Source organism: Meles meles, chromosome X (assembly GCF_922984935.1).
Source record: "Meles meles chromosome X, mMelMel3.1 paternal haplotype, whole genome shotgun sequence".
Taxonomy (NCBI): Eukaryota; Metazoa; Chordata; class Mammalia; order Carnivora; family Mustelidae; genus Meles; species Meles meles.
Genome location: NC_060087.1, coordinates 111,444,990 through 111,463,146, shown reverse-complemented (window position 1 = coordinate 111,463,146; position 18,157 = coordinate 111,444,990). Strand labels below are relative to the sequence as shown.

At 42.3% G+C, this 18,157-nt stretch overlaps 1 protein-coding gene across 2 annotated transcripts in view; it reads left to right on the top strand.

Moving 5' to 3' along the window:
• ZDHHC9 (zinc finger DHHC-type palmitoyltransferase 9) overlaps window positions 1–11,274 on the top strand; it is a 33,420-nt gene extending 22,146 nt beyond the window's left edge. For both annotated transcript variants that reach the window (XM_045996050.1, XM_045996049.1), the window contains 6 exons: window positions 1,814–1,951; window positions 2,879–2,927; window positions 3,684–3,786; window positions 4,585–4,688; window positions 5,253–5,349; window positions 9,239–11,274. In XM_045996050.1, the coding sequence (XP_045852006.1) occupies window positions 1,814–1,951; window positions 2,879–2,927; window positions 3,684–3,786; window positions 4,585–4,688; window positions 5,253–5,349; window positions 9,239–9,355 (608 nt within the window). In that variant the 3' untranslated portion in view covers window positions 9,356–11,274. The remainder of the gene's footprint in view (window positions 1–1,813; window positions 1,952–2,878; window positions 2,928–3,683; window positions 3,787–4,584; window positions 4,689–5,252; window positions 5,350–9,238) is intronic.
• Window positions 11,275–18,157: the final 6,883 nt, after the last annotated feature.

Here is an 18,157-nt window from a genome sequence, read left to right as displayed (position 1 = left end):
AAAATCTAATAAAATATTACTGAACTTAAATTTCTGTACACATCTCTATTTCCTTATGAGAAGTTACTGAAAATGGATTTATTTTGCCAGAGGGGTGTGAGCTTTATTATGGCCATTGATACACACTGCCAAATTGCTTTTCAGAAAGGCTCTCTGAATTTATACTCCCAGAAAGAGTATATTAGTATCTATTTTACGCTATTCTTACCAGCACTGGAAATTATTTTTTTATATTCTTACTTTGATAGGCAAAAATTCTTATTTTATACTAGTATTGCACTGAATTATTAGTGAATCTGAAAACATTTAAATATATGGTTATATGGTATTTAACTGTTTTTGCCCTTTGGCTATTTTCTTGAAGGAGTATTTTGTATTTTGTTACTGATTTGTAAGGCTTTCTCAGATACTAGGGTACATATATTGACATATATTTCCATTGTTTTTTTTCCCATTTAATATTCTTTTATAGTATTTTTAACATGTATAAAATATTTTTAAGGGGCGCCTGGGTGGCTCAGTGGGTTAAAGCCTCTGCCTTCGACTCGGGTCATGATCCCAGGATCCTGGGATTGAGCCCCGCATCGGGCTCTCTGCTCGGCAGGGAGCCTGCCTCCGCCTCTCTCTGTGCCTGCCTCTCTGCCTACTTGTGATTTCTGTCTGTCAAATAAATGAAATCTTTGAAAAAGAAATATTTTTAAGATTTATGGAGTCAAGTATATTTTTCTTTAACATCTATGTTTTCCTCTATTAATTTTATGCTTACTTAGAAAATCCTTATCTGTACAGTGGATAAATGTTCATCTGTTCTTTTTTAAAAAGACTTATTTATTTATTTATTTTAGAGAGAGAGAATAAGGACAGGAGCAGTAGGAACAGAGAGAGAGAATCTCAAGCAGACTCCGTGTGGAGTGCAGAACCTGACTTGAGGCTTGATCTCACAATCCTGAGATCATGACCTGAGTCAAAACCAAGAGTTGGCCGCTCAACCGGCTGTGCCACCCAGGCGCCCCTCATCTATTCTTTATGGTTATTTTTTGGTTATTTCGTTTTTATATTTATTTTTAAAAATTTTTTAGAGAGGTGGAGGGGGCAGAGGGAGAAAGAGAATCTTAGGCAGGCTCCACACCCAGCTCAGAGCCCAGTGTGGGACTGGATCTCACAACCTTGAGCTCATGATCTGAGTGGAAATCAAAAGTCAGACACTTAGGGTCGCCTGGGTGGCTCAGTGGGTTAAAGCCTCTGCCTTCAGCTCCTGCTCAGCAGGGAGTCTGCTTCCCTTCTTCTCTCTGCCTGCTTCTCTGCCTACTTGTGATCTGTCTGTCAAATAAATAAATAAAACCTTTGAAAAAAAAAGTCAGACACTTAACCAACTGAGCCACCCAGGTGCCCCTGTAGTTTTATCATTTTTTTTTAAACTAGAGGTTTAGAAAAACCACACTACTCATTTTTCAAAATTTCCTCAGCTATTTTCATCTACTTATTCTTTCTGAACTTAGTAAGTCCACCTAAGATTTTTCTTTGGAAAAGCAAAATCTCTTGTCACCTGGCAGTGAGACAGCTTGCTTGACCCCTCAGTGCCTTAGTTTCTTCAACTGCAATGTGAGGGAAAGAATATCTTCTTTTGCTTGACTTCCAGAGTGATTGTGGGGATCAAACGAGATGACCGAAAACATTGTGAAAATAGAAACCAGTGTTTTTTATAATCAAAATCGGCAGTGATCTTGGGGGTCTCTAAATCAGGTACTATGTGGATGGCATGCTATGCTTTGTTTTGGAGGCTTTGGCACTGGACTCTCTTTTTCTCCCACAGAGCGCTTCGACCATCACTGCCCCTGGGTGGGGAATTGTGTTGGAAAGAGGAACTACCGCTACTTCTACCTCTTTATCCTATCTCTTTCCCTCCTCACGATCTATGTCTTCGCCTTCAACATCGTCTATGTGGCTCTCAGTGAGTATGCAGGGCAGTGTCTGTTGGTGAAGGGTGGGAAAAAACTTTGAGAGCAAAGGGGAGTGGTTGGGTTTCTTGGTGGGACTTTACCATTGCAAAGGCACCCTAGGACCAATTAGAAATGAATACTACCCTCTGCTTTCAAGCTGAGCACCAAACCTCAGCTCACATCAATCCATATTCCCTGAGAATGTTGACCTTGTCATTGGCCTTCTGCTGAAGACCGAGGCTCTGATTACTGGTCTGTACCCAGAGTAGTGGGCATTTCTGAGGTGATCCCAAAGTTTGAGGATGTTTTTGGGCTCTGCATCCTTTCTTCTGCCTTGTAAGACCTGCTCTGTGCCAGGTGGTAGAAGGGTTTATACAAGAGAAATGTCTTTCAATAGCTCGTGGTCTACTTTGGGAGACAGAAAATACACACCCACGTGTGCACATGTGCGTGCATGCACGTGTGCACGCACATGCACACACACCAAATCACCCTAAAGCCAGATGGGGTGTGGAGTTAAAGGAGGCTTCTTCATCAAGAGATGAGTTCTCAGCTGGATTTTGAACAAGGGAGGTATATGGATTGGTGAGGAGAAAGGATTTTTCTTGAATATTTCTGATTTCTTTCATCTATGAATGAATATTCCCCATCCATGCCCATAGTTGGGGGCTCAGGAAAAGGGAGGGGAGCAGGAAGCTTGACTTCTGCCAGACTCTGTAGTCCAGTGCCAGGTCCCGCAGTGAAAATGTAAACTCTTTAGTGAAGGTCCTGCCAGCTCGTAGGTGAGAGTCCCTTGTTTGAGTGAGGGCTTAATCTCTTAGCAGCTTGTACACGGGATAAGGAGGGAAGGAAATGAGTGGGTACTAGGATAAATGTGCATTTTTTTTTTTTACTAAAGTCATTGATTTTTCTTTCTACTTGTCCTCCCAATTTAACAGAATCCTTGAAAATTGGCTTCCTGGAGACGTTGAAAGAAACTCCTGGAACATATCCTCCCCTGGCAGTATGTCCCTGTGACGCCCTCTTAAACTAGTTTCGAGTAGGCTTTCTCTCTGCATTTCTCCCACCATCTCATTTTTTATCTGTTAGAGAGTGCCAAGACCTAAAATTTTTAAAAAATGTAGTCTTAATGGTAGCAACCAGAATGGAAGATGGCCAGGGCTTAAAGGGAGGTCTTTTCCTCACCCCTTTCTCCACTGCCTCCCTCCCGAGTCCTTCTGACCCAGGCTCAGCCCTGCCTCCTCTAGTGGGCTGTGTTTGTTTCAGTACCCCTCTTACATCACTTGACCAAAGTCCCCCCTTTCTGTTATAGCTCAGGCTTATTTTGTACAACAGTGGCATTTCTGAGAAAGAGATTCCAATGGGATTTCTGTAAGTCACGTTCTGTTTTTCCCACCAGTTTTTCATTTATAAAGTTTATTTTTCGATGGATTTTCCATTGGCAGTGAAGGCCAACATTATTTAGCTTTGGCCTTCTTCTAAACTTTCTCTTCAAAGAGCTAATGATGAATAAACAAACACTTAAAAACACCAGAAATGTTAGAGAGCCACTTGTGGTGAATAAATAGGGGTCCTTTACCTTTCATATATCCAGTGAGTTTAGAATTCATCTGTTGCTATAATGGATACTTGATCATTTCTGATATATGTTCTGAGAGGTAAAGATGTATGATTGTTGCCATGAGGCTGAGGCATTTGAGTCCCCTGGTGTAGCTTCTTCAACATTCCTTAGCATCACCTCACTGTCCTAGAAGTGCTCATTTGCTTCTTCACACTGTGGTCCGTCGTGGGACTGACTGGATTTCACACTTTCCTCGTGGCTCTCAACCAGACAACCAATGAAGACGTGAGTCAACTTTCCCTCTTCCTCATCACATATTCTTCCTTCTCCAAAGCCTGTGGTCTCATTACCTGCCCGAGAACTGAGTCTCCAGGGCTTGGTAGGTCAAGGCAGATAGAAACCTGGTTTGAGAGATTGTTAAATCCAGTGTGTGGAAGAGGAAGCACACTGCTTTGTTTGGGAAGAAGAGGTTCAGTGGTTGAGTGGGTACAAGGTCTTCAGCTGTTCATAGGTCCTTACAGGCTAGTTAGTGCCTCTGGATTTGGAATGGAGAGGGATAGTTGCACTGAATAAATCCTTGCTTTTTAAAACTTACCAATTAATCCATGTTCATTGTAGAAAATCAGAAAATGCAGATGAGTAAATCACAGCAAGTAAGGTCCCCATAACTTTACCTCCTGGATTTCACCATGGTTTTTTTTTTAAGTTTTTATCTAAATTCACCATTGTTAATGGTATGATTTGTAGTCCTCCAGACTTGTTCCTGTGTTTGTTTAGATAAATATATATTTTGTATTTTTAATTGAAAATAATACATGCTGTTCAGCCCCTGATTTTTCACTCGATTGTTAATATTTTTCTATGGCTATGCAGGTATTTCTTTTTTTCATGTTGTGGTAAAATATACATATTATAAAATGCACTGTCTTAGCCGTGTTGAAATGTAGAATTCAGTGGCAGGAAGTATGTTCATGTTGTTGTGCTGCCGTCACCACCATCCGTCTCCAGAGCTTTTCATCTTTCCATGCTGCAGGTGTTTCTGCAACATAATTTTTACTATAGGCCTTGGCTTTTATCTTGCAGATCAAAGGCTCATGGACAGGGAAGAATCGTGTTCAGAATCCCTATAGCCATGGCAACATTGTGAAGAACTGCTGTGAAGTGCTGTGTGGCCCCTTGCCCCCCAGGTACTCAGTGGACTAGAAGATTCTGGGATTCTTGGGACAAGCAGGTCAACCTGAGAGAGAGAGCAAAAGTGGGGTGGGAGAGGGGCAGAGGGAGAGGTAGAGAGAATCCTGAAGCAGATCCCCGCTGAGTAGGGAGCCTAACACGGGGGCTCAATCTCAGGGCCCTGAGATCATGACCTGAGCCGAAATCAAGGGTTGGACACTTAACTGACTGAGCCCCCCAGGTGCCTCTGATGTATTCTTCTGAATGTGGCCTTTTGGGGTCAAATGGGTTTTCCTGGGGATTATCCCTTGGTGCCATATCTACATGGACCGCAGACCACAGGGATGACCTTTTTTTTGAAGGGATGACCTATCATTCCTATTTGTTTGTTCCCTGCCTAATGTGGTGTTCCCTGGTCTGTTGAAGAAAAAACAACAGAAGACAGGAGGCATGTGCTAGGAAACACTAAGCTGCTAAAGGGCAGGTTTATGTTTTCTAGCACACACAGAGAGGTTCTGGTTGGGGCAGATGGGTGGAGGGGTGAATACAAAGTGTTTTATTAACGGTCCTCTCTCCTTCAGTGTGCTGGACCGAAGGGGTATTTTGCCACTGGAGGAAAGTGGAAGTCGACCTCCCAGTACTCAAGAGACCAGTAGTAGCCTTTTGCCACAGAGCCCAGTAAGTATTCTTGACCTAACAGCTGAGTCAATGATAGAAGGTGTAGGCTAATTTATACCTTTGAAATATAATTAGGCAATTTCATGTCCAGTCATTCCAGCTTCTCTCTGCTTCTGCCCTGACATTGTCTTCAGATCTTTGTGCCCTTGAGGTGGATTAAGAGCTAATCATTTCTTAGACATTCTGTGCCAGTCACTTTGCTAGGTGCTAGGGATATGCCAGTGAACATGACAAACAATGTCCCTGATCTCAAGGAGCTCATTGTCTGGTGGGGATGTGAGATAAGAAAATATGCCATTGCTCAATGTTATGAAAAGTGACTTGAGGAGGAAAGCATTAAAATGCTGTCAGACCAAAGAGAGGGGAGAAGGCAGTAGGTTTGAATTAATGGAGGGGTTACCTTGGTAGAATGGGGCTTCCTCCCTGGCATATGCAGATGTTGTAGATCTCCCAGTTCTCTTGCTCAGATATGCTTTACAAAGTATGTTCCTAAAAAGTTACTATTTGACATTTCTTTTTTAAAAATTATTTATTTATTTATTTATTTGAGAGAGGGAGAGCACAAGCAGGGGGGAGGAGCAGAGGGAGAGGGAGAAGCAGACTTCCCACCCAGCAGGGAGCAGGATGGGGGGCTGACGCTGGGATCATGACCCTGAGATCATGACCTGAGCCAAAGGCAGACGCTTAACCATCTGAGCCACCCAGGCAGCCCTTGACATTTCTGTTTTTTCATAATAGCTTTATTGAGCTATAATTCACATATTATAAAATCCCTGTTTAAAGCCCCTTTATGGCTCACTGGTTTGTAGTATATTCAGAGTTGTGCAATCATCACAACAATCAATTTTAAAACATTTTCATGATCCCTCACCAAACCACTGCACCCATCAGCAGTCACTCTCTCTTTTCTTCCTAGTTCCCCCAACCCCATCCTTAGGCAACTATTAATTTACTTTCTTTTGCTATAGATTTTCCTCTTCTGTACATTCCATATAAATGGAATTACATCATGTGTGGTCATTTATGTCTGGCTTCTTTTATTTGACATAATATTTTCAAGGTTCCTCCATATTGTTTCATTCCTTTATATGGCTGAATAATATTCCCTTATATGGATAATACCACATTTTATGTATACATTCCTCCTTTGGGTTCTTTGCATTTTTTGGTTATTACGAATAATGCAGTGATGAACTTTCCTGTGCAAGTTTTTGTGTAGACACATATTAATCATTTGTCTTGGGTGTATACCCAGGAGTGAAATCACTGGGCCATATAATAACTCTATGTTTAACCTCTTGAGTACCTAGTGGACTATTTTCCAAAGTGGCTGCACCTTTTTGCATCCCCCACTGGGAGTGTATGAGGGTGTCCGTTTCTCCACATTCTTGGCAACACTTGTCATTATTTGCCATTTTGGTTCGAGCCATCATAGTGGGTGTGTAGTGGTTTCTCATTATGGTTACGATTTGCATTTCCCTAATGATGTTGAGCATCTTGTCATGAGCTTATTAGTCATTTGTGTATCTTCTCTGGAGAAGTGTCTATTCAGATCCTTTATCCATTTTTAAATTGGGCAATTTGGTTTCTTTTAATTATTGTTAAGTGCCAAGTGTTCTTTATATATTCTCTGTGTTAGTCCCTTATCAGATATATGATCTGCGAATATTTTCTCCCATTCTGCGGGTTGTCTTTTCACTTTCTTGATGGTGTCCTTTAAAGCACAAAAGTTTAAATTTTGACGTAGTCCAATGTATCTATTTTTTTTTCTTTTGTTTCTTGGGCTTTTGTTGTCAGACCTAATAAGCCATTGTTTAATCCAAGGTCACAAAGACTTATGCCTCTGTTTTTTCCAAGAGTTTTATAGTTTTAGCTCTTATGTTTAGATCTTTGATCCATTTTGAGCTAATTTTTATATATGGTGTGAGGTAGGAGGTTCAAATTCTTTATTTTGCATGTGGATATCTAGTTGCCTCAGTATCCTTTGTTGAAAAGACTATTTCTTCCCCATTGAATTGTCTTGGCACCTTTGTCAAAAGTCAGTTGACTGTAAATTCAAGAGTTTGTTTCTGGAGTCTCAGTCCTATTTCACTGATCAATATATCAATTCTTGTGCCAGTATCACACCGTCTTGGTTATTGTAGTGTTGTAGTAAGTTTTGAAATTAGGAAGTGTGAGTAGTACAAATTTATTCTTTATTTATTCAATTGTTTTGGCTTTTCTGGGTCCCTTGAATGTCCATATGCATCTTAGGGTCAGCTTGTCAATTTGCAAAGAAGCCAACTGGAATTTTGATGGGGATTGCATTGAATCTATACATTAATTTTTGGAGTATTGTCTCTCTAATAAGATTAAATCTTCTAAACCATTATTAACATGGCTGTCTTCACTTTTTTAGGTCTTCTTTAATTTCTTCAACATGTTGTATTTTTCAGAGTATAAGTTTTTTTTTCAGAATATAAGTTTTTAAATTTTATTTATTTAGAGCGTGCACGTGAGAGCGGGGGGAGGGGCAGAGGAAGAGGGAGAGAAAATCTCAAGCAGACTCTGTGCTGAGCACAGAGCCAAATGTGGGGCTTCCTCTCATGATCCTGAGACCATGACTTGAGCTGAAATTAACAGTCAGATGCTTAACCAACTGAACCACCTGGGAGCCCCTAGTATAAGGTTTTTTTTTTTTAAGTTTTATTTATTTTTTAAGATTTTATTTATTTATTTGACAGACAGAGATCACAAGTAGGTAGAGAGGCAGGCAGAGAGGAAGAGAGAGAGTTGGAAGCAGCCTCCCTGCTAAGCAGAGAGCCCGATGCAGGCCTTGATCCCAGGACCCTGGGATCATGACCTGAGCTCAAGGCAGAGGTTTTAATCCACTGAACCACCCAGGCGCCCCAAGTTTTATTTATTTAAATAATCTCTACACCCATCGTGGGGCTCAGACTCTTCTCCGACTGAGCCAATCAGGCACCCCCAGAGTGTAAGTTTTATACTTCATTACATTTATTCATAAGTATTTTATTCTTTTTGGTGTTATTGCAAATGAAATTATTTTCCTAATTACATTTTTGAATTGTACATAGGGAGTATATTCAGCTGATTTTTGTATATTGATCTTATATCTTGAAAACTTCTTGAACTTGTTTATTCTAGATTTTTAGTAGATTTGAACTTTCTTTTCAAATAGAATCCTACCTTTATTTTTATTTATTTATTGATTTATTTTTTAGAATCCTACTTTTAAAAAAGTGATTTCTGTAAAGTAAATAATTGTTCTCTACTTTGCCTTTCCTAAATTTTGAATTTTCTTTTTTTTGAAGTAAAGCAAACTCTTGTTTATATATTACTATCATCATTTTGAATATCATTTTTCTGATGAATCTTTTCTTAAATCGTAACAATCTAAGTTAGTGATGCTAAGTTGAATGTAGGGCAGGGTAGTATTTTAGAATCACTCAAGGGGCATTTCCAACCACGTTTACCATCTGCCAGCGTACCTTGTTCGGTTTAGAATCACTGTTCTAGTGAGCTGTGTTTTAGAGGGAAAAAAAAGATTGAGAACCACTGGGTCAGGCCTTGTTAGACAAGTATGTTATAACAGTCTGTTGTGAAGGTGGAGGGGTCTGTGTAATTATTTGTGCCCCCTTTTATTATTATCGTGAATAATAATGGAAACATCTATCCACAACAATGAAGAAGAGAACGCACACTTCGGTTGCATTCTGTTGAGAAGACTGTAGTTCAGTCTTGGTTCTGAGTTTGCTGCCGGAGGCTACGTATCTGCAGCATCAGTGTGGTTGATGGTTTCAGAGGAAGAGTTCAGTATCTATGTATTATCTCTATTTGGATTTTAAGGGAGAGCTTTGTATTGAATTTGATATGTTCTCCTTCTCAGGCCCCAACAGAACATCTGAGCCCAAACGAGATGCCGGAGGACACCAGCACTCCTGAAGAGATGCCACCCCCAGAGCCCCCAGAGCCACCACAGGAGGTGACTGAAGCTGAGAAGTAGCCTATCTATGGAAGAGACTTTTGTTTGTGTTTAATTAGGACTGTGAGAGATTTAAGGGGAGAAGATAAACTTGAGACAGAGAGCAAATGAGCTGTCCCTTTTACTGTTTTCCTTTGGTCTTTATTCACCCAACTGCACACTGGCATTTTCTTGCTGCAAGCTTTTTTTAATTTCTGGACTCAAGGCAGTCACAGAAGATGTCAGTCACCTCTGGTAACTGGACAAATGGGTCTCTTGGGCCCCAGCACTGGCTTTCCATGGCCTCAGACACAGAGTCTCCTTAGACTCCCTTCTCTTTCCTCCAGATCCCAGCTCTCCTGCTTGGGATCATTGGTCCAATTCTGGGGTTAAAGGTTCTTGAGACTGGCTCAAATCCTTTCAGGCTGCTGCATGTCATGAGTCCAGAGACAGTCACAGAGAACCCTGACCAGGGAATCCTAATTAGATTCTTGGGGCCTTCAGAATTGAAGAGGCTAGAGAGTGGGCTTGGGGGATTCTCCTGGCTACAAAGTGCCAACATTGCCAGCAAATCCTTTCAGGAACGGGGCAGGTAACTTCCACTTGTATTTATTCATGTAGCTTCTCCTTTGTCTCCTGCCCACTCTCTAACACCCAGGCCCCACTCTTCCAGTTAGATATATGTAAGTAGTTACTGTAGAGATAACAATTCACATTTCTTGTAGACTGTCTGGAAACTTTTTAATACCTGTGCCATTCTTAGTAAGAATTTATGAGATGCCAATGGCATGGCCCCTCGCACTCTTTGTCTCATCTCTCCTTTCTCGTTAGCCCCTTTTGTTTTCCTTTTGACTCCTGCTCCCACTAAGAGCAGGAATGGCAGTAATAAAAGTCTGCACTTTGGTGGTTCCTTTTCCTCAGAGGAAGCCTGAGTGCTCACTTAAACACTACCCCCTCAGACTCCCTGTGTGAGGCCTGTAGAGGCCCTGAATGCACAAATGGGGAAACCAAGGCACAGAGAGGCTCTCCTCTCCTCTCCCCCTATGTCCCCTCAAAAAAGAAAAAAAAAGAAAAAAAAAAAGAATAACCAGTACTTCCATTAGGCCTCGGCTGAGTGAGGAGGGAAAGCCCAGCACTGCTGCCCTCCAGGGTAAACCCACTCCAAGGCCTTGGCCCACCTCGGGCTTGGTAACCACACGGGGGCTTCCTCCAAGCCCCACTCTTCCAGCACTTCCACCGGCAGAGTCCCAGAGCCGCTTCACCCTGGGGGTGGCCCATGGTCCCCAGTCAGCTCTGCTCAGGACCTGCTCTATTTCAGGGAAGAAGATTTATGTATTATATGTGGCTATATTTCCTAAAGCACCTGTGTTTTTCTCTTTCTAAGCCAGGGTCCTGTCTGGATGACTTACGGGGAGGGGGGGGGAGTATAAACCAGAACTTTTAATCTATTTGAAGGTGATTAAACTGTGTCTAATGCAAACTGCCTGCCTCCTCCTTCCCCCTTCCATTTCAAGAACCACCATGAGGTTGTGAATGACTGTGTGGGGTGGGGGCAGGGGTTGAAGGGGTTGCTTGTTACTACCCATACTTTCCATTTTGAGTTGGGGAGACAGCTTTGATCTACACCACATTCAGGCTGAAGTTGACCTTATTCCGGGCTATGAGAAAAGGGCTTTCAAGGCAATATACAGTGTTAACAAGACTGGGAGGGTCAGAGGGGATTATATTTACTGAAAAATACCTGTTCTTTATTAGGATATTGTTTTTATGCAGAGGGATGCTGTTAATTGCAAATGAGTCTTGGTTATTGAAGCAGGTTCATCAGGGCCTCCTCTTGGAAATATTTTGTTAGTGATCTTTTATAAGTGATGGTATATATTTCTTTTTAAATGGTCTAAAGTCAAGACCCCTTACCAATGCCTATCTCACCCTTCCTAGCTAATTAAAATTAATGAAATTTGGCTGCTTCCAGGTTTTTCTGTATGTGTTCCTATTTTCCTTGTAGCAGGGTTTGAGTGTAATAGTCCTTAGGGAGAGACTGGCTCTGACTCAGATTCCTCTCCCATCTCCCTCCACTTTCCCATTGTTTTTGTGAATCTTTCAGGTTTATCCTTGTAGTTAGATTTTAGTTAGTTCAGAATAAGGCCAAGCCTCAAGAGTTTGGAAGTTGTTAGGTTTTTCCAGTTAACCTGACACTCAGATGAACCCTTTTTAGTCAGTTCTCAGCCTACCCTGTCTCAGCCCATCTTTTCTTTTGGGTTAGGACAGATTCTCTCCTCGCTCAACTTAACCTCAGCCACTCTTCTGCTGACCCTGAGGTCTGTCAGAGAAGCTTTCTCTCTGAGATGAAGGGTAAACCTGGAGATCCCATATCTCTAGTGTGAAATCAGTTTTTTAAAAGTTTCTGCTTTATTCATACTCCCTGCCCTCTTTATTTCCCTTTATAAATCCTCTGTATTTAAGGCCTTGGCCTGAAGATCTGTCCCATTCATACCACGCACCAGCTGGAACCTAGTCTGAGTTATGGATCACAGAGGGGATTGAAGAATTGGTTCTTCCCAGGGGAATAGGCCTTAAATTGTTCACTTTTTTCAATACATGACATTCTTTCCACCTCTCCCCTTCCTCTCCATCCCTTAAGTTTCCTATGTACCCCACTTCCCCGGGCCAGGGTGGCTGGCACAGATCCAAAACCCCTAAGGAGTGGTGGGATTTGGCTGTTTGGGACCATTTCTTCATGTCCACTTGGCTCCGGGGGCCTTCTTTGCCCTAGCAGAGAGTGTCATCTCTCCCTTTGCATTTTTTCCCAGTGGCAGACGTGGGTTCTAATTCTGTAGCAGCTAAATTCCATTCTTCCTGCCCTGCCCTTCCTGCCTTTGCCCCTAAGGTCCCTTTTCCTACTGACCAAATCTCTTTACCTTGTTGCGGAAAAAAAAGTATTTTGTTTTTAAATCTATTTTCTAACTTAAATGCAATTTAATATGTAAAACTCTGCACTTTTGTGTGAATCTACAAATGTGTATGTGTGGTAGGTTTTTCACTCTGGTATTTCTTAATAAAGAAATCTTTCTTTTTGGGGTGAAGCCAATTAATGAAGGCTTGAATGGTTTTAGAAATACAGGGATGTCTGTTTCTTTGTGCTTCTGCCTCACTTCTTTACCTGTGCCTAGTGTGAGTGACCAGCCCTTCTCCCACTTTTTGACCCCCTTCCTTTGAGAGAGCCCTCAGCCTGGTGGGGCAGGGAGAGGGACCTGTCCTGTGTCTGGTACTCCTCTGGGACTGCTTAGATTGGCGCAAGTGGTAACCTCGCAACCTAGCATCCTCTATCTCCCCATGGCCTAGCCCTGTTAGTCCTTTTCTTCCAGCTCTGTTCATTTAATACTTCCGAGGATGGGGCCAGGCTAGGGGAAATCACCAAGGGATCACAGTAAATTGTTTCAAAAAACCGATAATTTGCCCTTATGCTTGGTGCTACTAAAGAAGAGCAATGCTTTCGATAAATCTAGAAGCATCTGTATCAGTTTTAAGAATACATTCTAGGGGTTCCTGGGTGGCTCAGTCGGTTGAGCATCCGACTCTTGGTTCTGGCTCAGGTCATGATCTCAAGTCGTGGACTACGCACCCAGCAAGAGGTCTGCTTGAGATTCTCTTTCTCCCTCTATCCCCTTGCCACATGAGCGCGTGCGCGCTCTCTTTCTCAAATAAATAAATAAATCTTTTTTTTAAAAAAGATTACATTCTAGGAACCACTTACTATTTTTAGGCAGCAGGTTTTAGAAATAGTATCAAAAGCTTAAACTGTGAATATCATTACTTTTAAAGGATGCAAGCCCAACTCACCAAAAAGAGAGTCATTGTGAATTTCATATTTTGGATAAATATGCAGTGGGAATGGGAACTAGAAATCTGTATCTGTGAATTTTCAAATGTCCTATAGGACATCAATGTAAGTGGGCAAACCTAGTGTAATTGATTTGGCCTGATTATTTTACAAATCACAAAACATGTTTTTACAATTTTATTTATTTTTTAAAGATTTATTTATTTATTTGAGAGAGAGACTGAGTGAGCAGGGGGAGGGGCAGAGGGAGAAGGAGAGAATCCTTGTCAGTGCAATGTACCTGTATTTGTCTTTCTTTGTGGCAATTGCATTGATAGTGGATCTACGTATGTAAGTGGAAGCCTCAGACTGCTTTATTATATCTTTTAGTATAGTCTTGCCCAGGCATTTGCATATTGAAATATATATTATCTTAAACTTCCTTTTTTTCCTCCTTTATATTATAATTAGTGTATTACATTACTATTCTGGAAATTATGTGTATGAGCAGGTTATATTACCTATGAAAGTCGTTTCAGGGTGACAAAGGGTGCGTCACAAAATATTGTATCTACCATGGAGGATTGGGGCTGTTAGGGTTAAGAACCACTATATTGTATCAAAGGTTCCTTTCTACCTCTCAATATTTGGAAAACTCAACAGACTAACATCCCCCTCCCCTCACACCCTTAATGTGCTTTTTAGATTTAAAAACAACACATGCTCATTGTTGAAAATTGGGAAAGTATAAGAAAGTAAGATGATTTTTAAAATTACTTATAAACCCATCACCAAGATATAACTGTTAATGTTTTACTGTATTTCTTTCTAGTCTTTTTTCTGTATATTTAAGTTAAGTAAACTCTACCCCAACATGGGACTCGAACTCAAAACCTGACATCAAATCTCATGCTCTATTGACTGAGCCAGCCAGGTGCTCCCATGTGCGTGTATATTTTTAAACATAATTGGAATTCAACTATAGACTTTGTGATCCTGCTTTTTTAAAAAAGATTTTATTTATTCACTTGACAGACAGAGATCACAAGTAGGCAGAGAGAGAGAGGGAGGGAGGGAAGCAGGCTCCCTGCTGAGCAGAGAGCCCAATGCGGGGCTCGATCCCAGGACCCTGGGATCAGGGCCCGAGCCCAAGGCAGAGGCTTTAACCCATTGAGCCACCCAGGCTCCCCCTGCTTTTTTTTACTTAATATTTTCCATATCATTAGAAATTATTTGAAAATACTTCATGATTCCATAACATATACATATCCCCCTATTGTCAGCCATGTAGGAGTTTCACTTTTCATTATTATAAATCATGTTGTGAATGATGTCTGTGATTATTTCCTTAGGATAGATTCCCAGAAGTGGAATCACTAGAGTCAAATGGAGTACTCTTTAAAGCCTCTTGATGAACATGGCCAAATCACTTTACAGAAAGCCTGTCACTGTTGGTCCTGCCAGCAGTGTATTGGAGAGCCTGCTTTAACACATCTCATTTAAACATTTGGTAACTTGATAGTTGTAAACTGGTGTCTCAGCGTCACTTCATTTCTATTTCTTTTGTTAATAATGAAGGCAAACATTTTCTGCACCTCCTCTCTGCCTTATGTTTCTTGCCATTTGTATTCTGTGAATTGGCTGTCCAAACCCTCTCTTTTTCTTCTGGTGTTGGGAAGGTTTTCTACTCGATTAGTAAATGAGAGCTTGGAGCTCACACTCTACCACAGCCAGGACATGAGGGGGCCTTGATTTAGAAGTGGTTTTACAATGTTGGAAACATGGCGTAGAATTACCTCCCTGACATTCCATGCCCCTGCACTTCCTTCAGGCCCCCTTCTCACTGCCTTTTCTGCCAGCCACTGCCCATCTTCAGCTATCTGGTTGTTCCAGTGTGACTAAAGGGTTGTAGTTTTGTGCCAAATTAGAGGCAAGGTGATTGTCATAAAACCAGGACTCTGTTAAATGATGTTGCTAAAAGGAACATGTTCTCATTTACTCTTGCTCTCTCACCAAATTAAGTACTGTGACTTACCTGAGCTCACATAGACAGTCACTGGTAGAGCTGAGACCAGAACCCAGACGTTCGGACTCCCAGTGCAGAGAGTTCTCTGGCATAACCCAGGTGCAGACAGAGAGGTCTAAATAACTCCAGGTGTCTACTGGAGAGCCTGTTCATTTATTTGACATTCAATAAGTACTTGTTGAAAACTGCGTGCTAGGGTTAACTTTAGGAGAAATTGCATTACTGACCCCATTCTCTTGTGAGTTAAGAACAAACAATGATTTTTTTTTTCCATTTTGGATTAACTTTACCAATGATCTCTCCATTTTAGGCATAGAGAGAGCTGACTATATATAGTCAGTCTGATATGGGGGTGGTTGTTGGGTTTTGTTTTAAACTTAAATCTCTTAAATATTTCTCCAGATCCCTGCACTTAGGTTGAACTGATGGTGGGGTTTCTTTAGCACAGAAAGTCAGGAAGTTGCCTTGCCTGGTTCCCACAGTCGAGTCGGCTGTCCTTTGTGAGGGTCATTGCCCTGGGCTCCTTCTGACGCTATCCCTGGCAGGTCCCAGAGGCAATGGTATACAAATGCTATATTGGTAACTGTGAAGTTATAGGAAAAGATGAAGCCTACGTATCAAGTGCTATAGAATTCCATTTATTTAGGGCCTTCCTGGAGGAGGAGTCTTGGCTGAGTCTAGAAGGGAGGCAGTTCCTTCCCACTTGATTGTGTTGTTGGCTGAATAATATAGAATGTGGCCGCCGTTGTGTGAGAAGCTAAGGTGACCTCTATTGTGAAGGAGAGGTGGGAGAGCCCCTTCTTCTTCCCAGCTGGGAAACCTCATACCCCATCCTGAATTTCCTGACTTAGGTGGGGGGAAGGTGTTGGACCTCACTGAGACTACAGTGATCAGTGCCCTTTTTTCCTTTTAAAACTCTGTTTAGCTTTTGTTTTTATGCCCTTGGTCTCTACTGGCCCTGCCATGGCCTCCACTCATGCGAAAGATCTGGGTATGGGGGTCTGTATCAGTGAGAGAGTTGGAAGCCATGGCTAGGGGGCTGGGCCAGTGATGAACCACACTGCTGTAGGGTTTGGCAAGGAGGAGAGAGAATTTGTGGAGTTGACAGCCTTCATTGTGGCGTTTTGGGGGAGCTGATCAGAACCTATCTGGGGAAGTCTAAGGGAAGCTTGTGAGAAACGGGGAGAGCAAGTTCATTCAGGTGGGGTGGGCTTTTGCCCCCAGCTGCTTCCCTGATGGGCCAGGGAGGAGGAAGTTGCTCCTAACCTTGAACTGGGGAGGAGCTGGCTGGGCTCTAACTCTTTCTTCTTGAAACTGGCCTGTATCCTCTTCATTCTGGTAGCCCATGGATGTCCAAGGAAATTGCCTGAAATAAGTCTAGTGTTCAAGGCTGATCATCCTATTGTGAACGGGGCAGATCCAGGGCTTCCCCCCACTCCTCATGTGGGCTTTCTCTCCATCACCAGCCTCTCTGGGCACCAGAACTGACACCCTGTACCCTGAATCCCAACAGCATCTGGAAGCTTGGATAGCAGTTTGCCTCTAGAGTGTAGTGGTCAGTCTGCAGACAAGCGCATTTGGACATGGCCTTTGTGGCCATTCTTGAGCTCAGTACCCTAGAGGTTACAAGAAAGTCAGAAGGCCACTATTTATTGTTAGCTTGGGCCAGAACTTCATATGCTGATCTCATTTGTATCTCTAACAACTCAAAAAGGAAGGTATTGTTAGATCATTGTTTTTTAAATTTAATTTTAATTTTTAATTAGTTTTTATTGAGATATTATTAACATATAACATTGCATACATTTAGGGTGTGCAGTATGTTGGCTTTATACATTTATATACTGCAATATAGATTATTATTCTTATTTTACAGAAAAGAAATGTGTATGTATATGATTACCCCAAGTCATGTAATTAGCAAGTGGTAGAGCCAGGATTCGAAGACACTTTAGTTTAACTCCAAAGCCTTTGCTCTTGGTCACTACGTGAACTAGGGGTTCAAGGTGAGATGGGCCTTGAAGGAAGTGAAATGGAGGGAGCAAGGTGATGTGGATTTAGGGGATCAGACACATTATTATTCACTAGGCATTGATTTTTTGCGGGACACTCTGCTGAGTATTTTACATACACTGGTTCATTCAGTCTTTGTAACAACTTCATGGGGCTGGTACTATTATCCTCACCTTACTGATTTGGAAAGTGAGGCCTGAGGAGGTTAAGTGACTTGTCCAGGATGACCCAGCTAAGGGACAAAGGCAAGACTTGAACTCAGGTGGGCCCTGACTCTTAACTGCTAGGCTTTGCCTGTCCTAGAGGATCTTCCACCTGCTGTCCCCAGGCCCTGGATGGGCCCAAGGTCAGAGGAAGAGCCCCATTGTGCTTTTGGACTAGTCCACTTCCACCCTTCCAAGGGGAGTTAGAGGCTACAGCTGCCTGGGCGTCTGACATGCTGGGCTGGGGGTGGGGGTAGAGGGTCTGCAGCTGGGATGACTCAGTCTCTTGGACAGTAGCCCTTGGTTTGCTGGGCTTAGGGGACCTCTTGGCATCTTCTAGATGTCCATGGGCTGGAGAAGAGGTTCCAGAAGCCCTGCCTGGAAGAGGAGCTTCAGGCCATGGGCTGCAGCCTCAGCTGGCACTGCCTTTCTCTTCCCTCAGGCCCTGGCCTGTAGACTACATTTCCTCGTTGCCCCTCCTTACCTGCCCTTCCCAAAGTCCTGTGGTCACTGGAGTTCTTGCAGGACTATCTATTTCTAGCCTGTATCCAACCTGTAGACCCAACTGGCGCCCGATAGTTCTGAGATGCTCCCACTTTCCTCCCTAGGCTGGGAGGGGAGTTCACATTCTTTTCTCAGTCTGATTTTGCTGATATTTTCCTTTCCCCAGCTTACACCTAATAGATATTACTACCCAAGGAGTTTGAAAGGAATCTCCTCTGATGAGGTCCCCTTGCTGGTGTGTGAATTTTAAGTATTTTGGGCATTATTCACCCCCCACT